Raw genomic sequence first — 9,731 nt, 5'->3', positions numbered from 1 at the left:
GTTTTTTTTTTTTTGTTTTTTATTCTTCGATTAATAACGATGCGCGTCGATAATCGAAGACATCAACGGCAGCTTGATCCTCACCGGTGATTCCTTTGCTGTACATGGTCGACATGTCCTCGAACTTGGGCTTCTTCACCGCGTGGCCAGCTATCGGACAACCTGACAGAGATCTGTGAGTGGAGAACGAGCCATTTATGTGGCCGATCCCGTCGCAGCCCGGCGTCGGGCAGTTCACACCTTCGAATTTCATCGCCGTCGCCGCGGCCACCGCTGCTTTATGTTGCTCCACCGTGCCCCCTGATTCTAGTACACGCATTTTGTTCCTGTTTGCAATGGGGCAGCCCGATGCGCTGCAACAAGTCGTTGTTATCGCAATTACGGACATGTCGTTTAACAGATCTCGGAAATTTTGTGTTTACAGGAGACAAAAGAAGAGGTGATTATCTTTTCAGTGCGACATAGGAAGAGATTCCTCTTACGAATTTGTTAAATTTGTTTTTGCTGACAAAAGTAGCTAGGTTGCAGAAGAATAGAATATAGATTATTGCACTTAATGAAAAAACGAACTGGCTATATCGAGGTTAAACATTTTTAGGGATTTGAGTTTAAACATCTCTCTCGATCAACTTCTGCGAGAACACTTTATAGAAGACACAAAGTTATCTTGACTACGGCATGTTTTAAAAATGCCCGGTACTCTTTCAGCCACCGCGCTGTTTAAAAAATTTCTTTTCAAAATTTTCTGATCCCTAATTATGAATGATAAAACTGTCTCGACTCGATGTCTTGGCATTCATTAAAAATTTTCCCATCTTAGCTACCTTAATCATTGCATTTTTTTTTTTTTTTAGGGCATCTAAGTTCTTAATTACAATATTTACTCTTCTTCATCTTCTCTCTTTCTTCTTCCACAAAATACCGCGAGGAAAGCTTACCTGCGATGCGACAAGAATTTGCCAGTGGCATGGCCAGAGCCGTCGCAACCGGGGATTGGACATCTGTTGCCCGAAATGCCAACATCACCATTACCAACACCATATAATCCATCCACGCAGTGTGAGAGAGCGAGCATGAAACGAGCGGAAACCGCTGGTTATTAGTCAGCGTCTTCGTCTTTGCGTTTAGGAAGCGGATGGGGTTTAAGGGACACCGCCGTCGAAAGGGTCTGGAGGAGGGGGAGGGGTGTACCTTTTCGGTCCGCCGGCGGATCTTAGCACGTGCAATGCGGTCAGCAAGATACCCACGTAGCTGCGTGCAACTACGCGGTGAACACGGTGAAAACGGCAAATTGGGATCGCGATTACGTGTAACGCAAGTTGCAGAGTCTGCAAGAGACTAGGAATCCCCTTCAATTAATTCCATTCTATCTTTCTCCGCTAATCACGGTCAAATCTACGGAAGTCAATCGCGCTGATTTAGGGTTCGTTTCAACGATGTTCAAAGCAAAAACGAGTTATAACCCTTTTTATAAGTAGCTGGTAAGTATATTTATTGCTGTGTCGATCTGTATTCTTCAATATTTTTATTATCATTCGTAAAGTAGCGTAAAAGCACTCATATTTTTTTGGCAAATAAAAAGATATAAATTTGGTGATCGTTTTCATTACGTTCATCTATGATAGATGTTCCAAATTTAGCAAACAATAGACACGTGAAAAAATGTGACAAAATTGTTGAAAAATCGTCGTATTAGAACTGTAGTATAGAAATTTTAGAATGGGATAGTCCATTGTACGATGATTAGCTTGGAAATTTGAGAGCTTTAAGATATTCAGAAGACGAAGGAAGCTTTCGAGGAATTTAAGGATTGACGATAGAACGTCGTCGATGACAAACCTTAGCGGTTCCGAGTCCTGACCGTCTCGAGGCTTGCTCTTCGGTTTGTTAGCCCGTGGACAACCGGACAAACTTCTGTGGGACGAGTAGTTGCCGGTCACGTGTCCGGAACCATCGCATCCTGGTGTTGGACACTTGAGCTCTTGAGAATGCGCTTGGATCTGCGAACGATCGGCACGCGGACAACCGGACAAGCTGCAAAAGGAAGCAGAAGTTCCTGCTGTTTTAAACTCGTTCCAGACGTACCATGACGATTTTGCGCTGCTCCCGCTTTGCCAAAGAATATTCAAATAAATAATCTGCTTTCGTCTGATGAAAGTGTCAAGTAGAACGAGCAAGCAGCGCAGGAATCCCCATGGTCAGGATCACGAACGCACACCTCAGAAACATCCAACGATGGCTTCAGCAACACATCGCATGCAATTTACGCGACGTTGCCAAGAAGTCTCGGGTACTTACGTTCAAGCTACCAGGTACTAGTAAATGATTTCGAAGAAGATCTCGATGAGCTCGACAAGCTCGTCGACGATCGTGATCGTCGTTTTGTTACAACAATTCAACTGCTTTGTCAAAGCGAGATGCAAGAAAATTTCGCTCATCGAGGTCATCTACGCGGGCTACTGCTCACACGTTCAATAATCGTTTCGTAAAAGGAGCAGCCTTCAGCGCGATTCACTGTGTCGGACGACTTGCCTTGCGTCCAGTTCGAACGAAGACATTGAACAGGAAGGTTTCAGGTTCGTGTTGTGAAACGATACGTTCCCATTTCTCTCTCGAATGGTGACATCGAATGATTGTATCGAGGCTCTTTTCCCATGGATTTATTGGGTGAATGGTGGACGCACAGTCGAAACGGGCAATCAACGATTCATAATTATATGTAAATATATATAGATATATGTATATATATATATATATATATATATATGTATGTATACGATAGCATGCAAATGGCAACGCCGTGTTCCAGTTGGATCACTCATGAGGTGTCGCTCGTATCGATCGATCGCGTTTCTGATTCATATCAATACAAGGTTGGCCTTACTCTAGGAACACTGAAAGGGAGAGCAGGGAGCACACTCACACCTGACCCCAGTGAAACTCGTCAATTGCCAATTGTCTTTCTCTGCGTTCTCTGATCAAACGATTACAATTGAACAATCGTGCAACACGCTGCCGGACGCGGCGCACTTTCGTGATCTTTACAATTTATCGTTATCATCTGACTTTCTCTCGTTCTACATTTTTTTTTTTCTCTGTTTTTCTCTTCTATCTCTTACGGTTCTGCTCTGACATGGTCATTGGCAACAGTTCGCTACGAAGCTGCCCACTCGAGGCTGGCGAAGCGGTTCTTATAACGGATTCGGGCGGGTTCGGTGATCGTATAATATATACATTATACATATATATTATATATACTTAGAGATGCGTATATGAAAATGAATATCAATTAACAGTTAACAGTTCAAGACAGAGACTTGGCGGAAGCATCGTATCATTGTACGAGCACGGAGCTGCTCTTCAACCGGCGCGGCGATCGTCTTAATGATTTTGCCATCCCTTTTCGTAGGGGTCGGGTCGAAATAGGGAGCAAGTGGTGCTTCATTCAACACGAGACTCATCTACACACTTTGGTTAATAATAATATCGTAACGCAACTGAGGGTGGAGGGCTTACGTGAAAAGTAGGTACACAAAGAGAAAATATATCGGGGAAAGAAGAAAAAGATAGAACAGACCGTGGAATGTGACAAAAATGTAAGAAAAAGAAGAAAGAAAAGGAAATTAAAAAAAAAAAAAATGAATGTAAAAGTAGCTATCAATCGGGCGTGTAACACGTATAATAAGAGTAACAACAATATCGAGTTGGGAGTATCAAGACCGGTTTAGCGAGGGAATTAAGGGGTGAAGGGGATATTCTAGATAAAAATGATATAGTGTCACAAAACACTTAAGAAGCCACTACGCCACGGACCACCAATATGCATCGATGCAAAAAAAACCCATCCATGTAGTTCTCGCATATTTCGTGAAGGATCGTTCTGAATGTTTAAACGTGTCTCAATGATCGTGTTCGATGTGTGTGACTCTAACGCCTCTCGTGTCTTCTATGGTTTTGAATGGAAGTACTCGAGAGTATGTGCTGTACAAGGAATCGAGCTACTGTCAAGGAATTCTTTCTGTTTCTTTTTTTTTTTTTTTCCTTTTTTTCACTTTGGACCGACTCAACCAGGAAGTAACCAGAGGAATATAAATCGTGTAACAAATTTCCAATATGTATGAATGTGTATGAGTGTTCGTGTGTGTATTATGCGTGTATGATATGTCGAGCGTGCGTGCGTGCGTGCTGCATCGCTATATCAATATATAAATTATACATAATCGGATGTCGTCGGATTGTAAAAATGTCAATGTCAATGTCAATGCTGCCTTGCCTTCTGTGGGTAGCGTAGTTTCCCGAGACATGACCCATGCCATCACAGGACGACGTGGGGCACTGTATCAGCTCCTTGCCATCGCGACCACGAGGAGCGGGCCGAGGCGCGAAATTCAACCGCCTCATATTCATACTGCACCGAACAACATCAACATGAGACATACTGAACGCGATTGCTCGTCTCTCGTATGCCTGCACCTAATATAGTATCCTTTCGTACGCGTAATCGCTCGCTAAATCGTACAAACGGATGGTGGCGTACGTTATTCCATCGTTAACACTACAACGAGCCGGGTTACTTTCGACAGTAACGTTCATCGAGGGGCTAACAGATTCTACTAAGAATTTAGAAAATGTAATTTTTTACTGCTAACAAAGGAACGATCGACAACTATGAATCTGTAAAAATTGAAAAGGTCAAAGTACTAAAATATGTAGAGATGAATGAATGCGAACGAAGATGCGTGATTGAAACTTGTTATAACTAGACTACGTAATTTCACACATTCGTGGGATATTTAACACTCAATATTAAAGGGAACGAACGTTTCTGTTTGCGTTCCACTCTTTTTAGCAACGTTTTATAGAAATATTTGTAAAACTCTGCAGTCTCGTTGCAACACATTTTTCGACAACGTTCGCTAACACTGAACAGCACTAACGTCAGTGGTTGTTATAGTGCTAACGGAGAACACGTCCGAGAGCTCCGACAGAAAAGTGATATCATTTTCAGAAACACCTTCAAATAAAGATATCGTCGCTTTCCCTTCGAACCCCTCCCCCCCCCCCTCCCTCCTCCCGAGTTCATTCTCGCGAGATCCAATGAAAATTTCGCACGTGTGACAACGAAGATAGAGAATGATAGAGGGTTTTTTAATTTCGAACAACGTCGCTACGGACATCCAGGGATACGAGCGTGGCCGGAACGCAATCGCCGCGGCGCGGCGTCGTTACAGAGCTGGGATAGCAAACCGGAAAGTTTTATTGCGCTTCGCAACTTTTCCGTCTCGGCCAGGGCGAGAGGTGGAGGTTGCGCCGGTGCACGGACAGCCGGGCGTGATAGCGACATATGAGAGAGAGAGGAACAAAAAAAAAAAAAGAAAAAATATCGAGGCAAAGTTCGGCAGCCGGTCGGTGGAGAAAAAGCCTGGAAGAGGCGCGGCAGCAGGAGGAGCAGGAGGCGGAAGGAATATACGCACGGAACCAGAGCATAAGAGAGAGAAAGAGAGCGGTTTGCTTCTGCTTTTTCCTCTCGTCTCCTCGTAGTCTCGTAGATGAACGCGGAACTACCGCCGGGCTATGAGAAGCCTCGAAAACCTCGATGGCCCTTGAGTAGCCGCGATATTGCCGGCCAACCGAGCCGACGGATGCGGACTTGAGTGCAATTCACCGGTACGCCCTCCGGATGCTTTGCCTTCTGTATTTTCCCAGCCTCCGTCTAACCATCAACTAACTTCTCTGTCTTCGTACCCGAACGATAAGTCGCGTTGTCGTTGTTCGGTCGAATCGCCAATCGTCCGAACAGGGGGATTCATTTACGAAGGTTTATCTATGGGGGAGAATGAGGGGAGGAACGTCTTAGAACGACGTGGAGTTTACTTTCTTACTGCCTCGTATGAAGTGGACGGCGAGTCCATCTGACGAGATTAAGCTTGATAAGCTGATACGATTAGAGTTTAATGAGAATCGAAAATTGGAGGTGAGTGGCGCTCCTTATCTTTTCGATCGGTGAATTCTTTCTTTGTCGTTGCAGAAACGAATCACTTGTGATTCTTAATCTAGAAATTTATTCTGAAAATATATGCACGTAATATGATATTAATAATTGATAATAGAATTGAAGTATTAACGGCTCTAGAAGTAAAGCATCACTCATAAAACATTGAACGTTACAGAATATTACGTTGTGTCTAAAACTGTCACAAAAATTTCAATTACATGTAAGAATATTTAAAAAAAGACTGCAATGATAAATTTCTTTTCTTTCCACTAGAAAAAATAGAATCTATAGATACTATTATGCAGTTGAATCTAATTCGCCAGACGTATCGTATTATTTGCTTGAAATTTGTCTTAAAAGTCGAATGTCCCTACTACGACAATATTTTTCCACGTGTATTACTTCATGGTCAATTTCGAATTGCAAATATTCAACTACTTGATAGTGGTAGGAGAGAAATATACCTCAATAATTCGAGTCTCAAAGACTTCAATTTAATTTTCCAATTTTTTCCACTACTTTTTTATCCTTCAACTACGACGATCTATCTACGATGTATCAAGAACCTTGGAGGCGCGTTACCACGGTAAGAGGGAACATTCACGAAGAATCTGTGCGAACGTTGTCAAACGGGGACATTAACGGAATTCCGGTGTATGGGCGGAGATTAGAAAAGAGAGGAAACCAGTTTTGCCCGAGGTATCCGAGGTGCATTTCAAGGGTCTAACCTCGATGGGACGACGCGGGTCTCGCCCCATAATCCAGTGCGGTGGCAACTGATTATACCCCACCTCCTCTTTCAACCTTATCCACCCTCGGCAGCTCACCGCCTCCCCCCACCCTCTCTGGCAACCTCTCGTTCCACCTCCTTCTCTCCTTACGCGCCGAACAGCGCCTCCTCCACCGTACCGCCGGAGCTTTACGTCAATTAGAATAAGGTTGGCACTTTCGGTACGAAGAGTAATTACTTTAATTAACAAAATGGAGGTAGGTATGCGCGACCTCCGCCTCCATCTGCGCCGTCGTTGGCCGCCAACCGCCGCCAACCCGATCTTGCCTCCCCGTGCCTTTTCAGCCGCGAATACACGCGTGTGTACATTCTCGCGAGAGAGATTCGCGCGACCCTTTCCGCAAGGCAAGTACCAAAATCTGCGATGCTCGCATGCACGATTATTTGACACGTGGACGTTTCGTCCGGCTCATTGGACAACCCTGATACCATCGGGATGGAACGTTTCTGTTTGTTCGTTGCACGTCTGGCCACGCGCCGTCCCGTTCTACTGAACGAGACCGTTCCACGACGATCGCGGGATACGGGGAGTTTTCTGAGTAGTTGACTTTGATATCGCGTGTAGAATGATTCGTGGAATTGCTCAGAGTTTAATTCAGTAATAACAATAGAGAAAGATCGATAAATTTTTAAAATTTCGAAAGTTCAAAATCAATAAGAATGGAATAGAAATTAGAAATTTGAAAGCTAAACTTAGAAATCGTGGAATTTTATTACTTCGTTTTTGCATTTCTTTTTCTTTCTTTTAATTTACAAGCAAAGTGAATTAGAATGGAAATTAAAGATTTCCAAAAATTACGACTATAAATCTTAGAGTTTTACTAATTTCAGTAAAACTTATTTTAAACTAATTTCACTGATTTTCGTATGTACTCCTCAGTTGTATCCCTGTATTATAATTTTAATTTCAAATGTAAGACAATTCATTAATCGGACGCTGCTAATATTTCCATATTGAATGATCTCTGAATTGAGTTTCCGATGAACCAGAAACGTCATATGTCATCTCACGATCGCGGAGTTATGTTTAAAGGAAAATAGATTGTCGAGCTCCTTACCTATCGTCTTTACCCGTTGGTTTATCGAGAGGTCCGACTGTGTGCTGCGGAGGTGGCATACTGTAGCAGGGTGTCGGCGTGTAGCCAGCTGGGATTTGGTAACCGGAAGTCACAGGACCTCCGGGATAAGTTCCACCGCAATTATAGCCTGCAGTGGGGTAAGGAGTGTACGTGTTCCCAGGATATTCCGGTTGAACGCCTGTCATTCCGTATCCTGGGTGCGGGCTCATTGGTCCGTAGCCTGAGAAACAGAATAAAAATATTCACACTGTAACATTGTTGAATGAAAATTGTACGGAAGAGTTGCAAATTTTACAAAAATATCGGAAATTGTATAAAATATCAATATCGATGGAATCAAAGATTTCCATTATGATGCCTATAGACTGAAAGTGATCTTGATAATCAAAAATTTAATCGTGGATGAACTATTTGATAAATACGAAATTTGATAGATACAAACATCTCTATAGTATTCCAGTGTCGTCCGACGATAAAAGTTTCGAATGAAATAAAAAAAAAATCCTACTTTTAATACGAAGTTGATATTCAATTAGTTCTCCACATATTTACCATCCTTTATTCACTTTCCGATACATATGCGTATATTGGAACTTGGCAATGTTCTATCAAAATCACTCGGATACTTGTCAAACTTGTCGTTCAAATATCTACTGTATCAACGGATATTCTGCGAAAACGTAGAACAAAGAAACGCGGAGTGGTCTGAAAATTGGAGCGACGTCGGTGTCGGATGTACACGTGCGCGGATGCACCCCTACGCTTTGGCGAACAGTGCTGCGAGTTTCAATTTTATCAAAAATACAGCGTAACAACCACTTCGATCTCGATAATCAACGAGATCCGATCAACGAATGAAGCAAAGAAGCTTCTCTTTCGGCCACGGCGAATGGAAGAGACCGCCATTGGTGCAGCAACAGAAACCAAACGGAAAGAAGAGGGAGCACGACAAAAAGCGGAAGAAGGGAATAGGAACAAAAAGAGGAAGAAGCAATCGAAAGCGGGCTGGACAAAGGTTCGGGTGGCGCAAAGGTCGAAACCGACGCGTCGCTTGATTAACCGTTGTAAAATCTACGCGTTTATTTACCGGCAAGAATTCATTTCGTCTGCAGTGCAAATAGCCGACGGACGAGGAGAGCCGGTGTACGGGCGACGGTGGACGTCGCGCGAACACGACGACGCCGAACGAACGAACGAACCCGACATGCTGGCTGTGTGCTCGAATGTTTCAATTTCAATAACTACTCCCCAGCGTCAGAGTCCGCACAATATTGGCCGTGCCGGACTTTTGCCGGCTACGTGTACGCGAAATATTGATAATTAACAATGGTCGTGTACCGCCACAGGGAGGTGGGTCCGGTAGGAAGGGTGCCGGTTTGGTGCACATCCACGCCACGGCGAGAGAGGATGAGAGAAAGAGGAAAAGGACGGAGTATACCAGAGCGAAAAAGAGAGAGAGAAAGTGTATGTGTGTGTGTGTGTGTGTGTATAGGAGAAACGACGACAGGGACGAGGAGAATGGGCTGCTGTAGGTTTGGAATGCCAAGGCACAGAGAGACCGAGGAAAATGAGAGTCGGGGCCATAGGTGCCTATTATGGCAGTCATGTACTGTTCTGGCGAATTTTTATTCGACGGTTGTAACCGCGTATCGCTCTCTCGTTCCGCTCCTCTCCCAACCGACCCCCCGAGGGCGTCGAGCTCTTTGTTCTTTTCCGTATCCCTCGTCCATGGATCTCCTCGCTGCAACCCCCGGCATCGCTCGCCCGTTACACGTGGCCGATGAAGCGTCAAGCTGACGCGCGCCGTGTATACTTCAAGTATATGCCTGTCGAAATTTAGAAAGCCAAAGAGGAAAATGTCTAAGTT

At 44.0% G+C, this 9,731-nt stretch overlaps 1 protein-coding gene across 4 annotated transcripts in view; it reads right to left on the bottom strand.

Moving 5' to 3' along the window:
* LOC122534727 (putative mediator of RNA polymerase II transcription subunit 26) overlaps positions 1–9,731 on the bottom strand; it is a 51,048-nt gene that overhangs the window by 5,101 nt on the left and 36,216 nt on the right. For 3 of the 4 annotated variants that reach the window (XM_043665648.1, XM_043665649.1, XM_043665646.1), the window contains 4 exons: positions 7,844–8,084; positions 1,840–2,034; positions 939–1,001; positions 85–353 (listed from right to left, as the gene is read on the bottom strand). In XM_043665648.1, the coding sequence (XP_043521583.1) occupies positions 85–353; positions 939–1,001; positions 1,840–2,034; positions 7,844–8,084 (768 nt within the window). The remainder of the gene's footprint in view (positions 1–84; positions 354–938; positions 1,002–1,839; positions 2,035–7,843; positions 8,085–9,731) is intronic. The other variant, XM_043665647.1, reaches the window with a different exon arrangement.

The sequence above is a fragment of the Frieseomelitta varia genome, unplaced genomic scaffold, assembly GCF_011392965.1.
Source record: "Frieseomelitta varia isolate USP_RPSP 00005682 unplaced genomic scaffold, Fvar_1.2 scaffold_633, whole genome shotgun sequence".
In the NCBI taxonomy this organism is placed as follows: Eukaryota; Metazoa; Arthropoda; class Insecta; order Hymenoptera; family Apidae; genus Frieseomelitta; species Frieseomelitta varia.
Note: the sequence above shows the minus strand (reverse complement) of the source record. Positions and strands in the feature narration are given on the sequence as shown.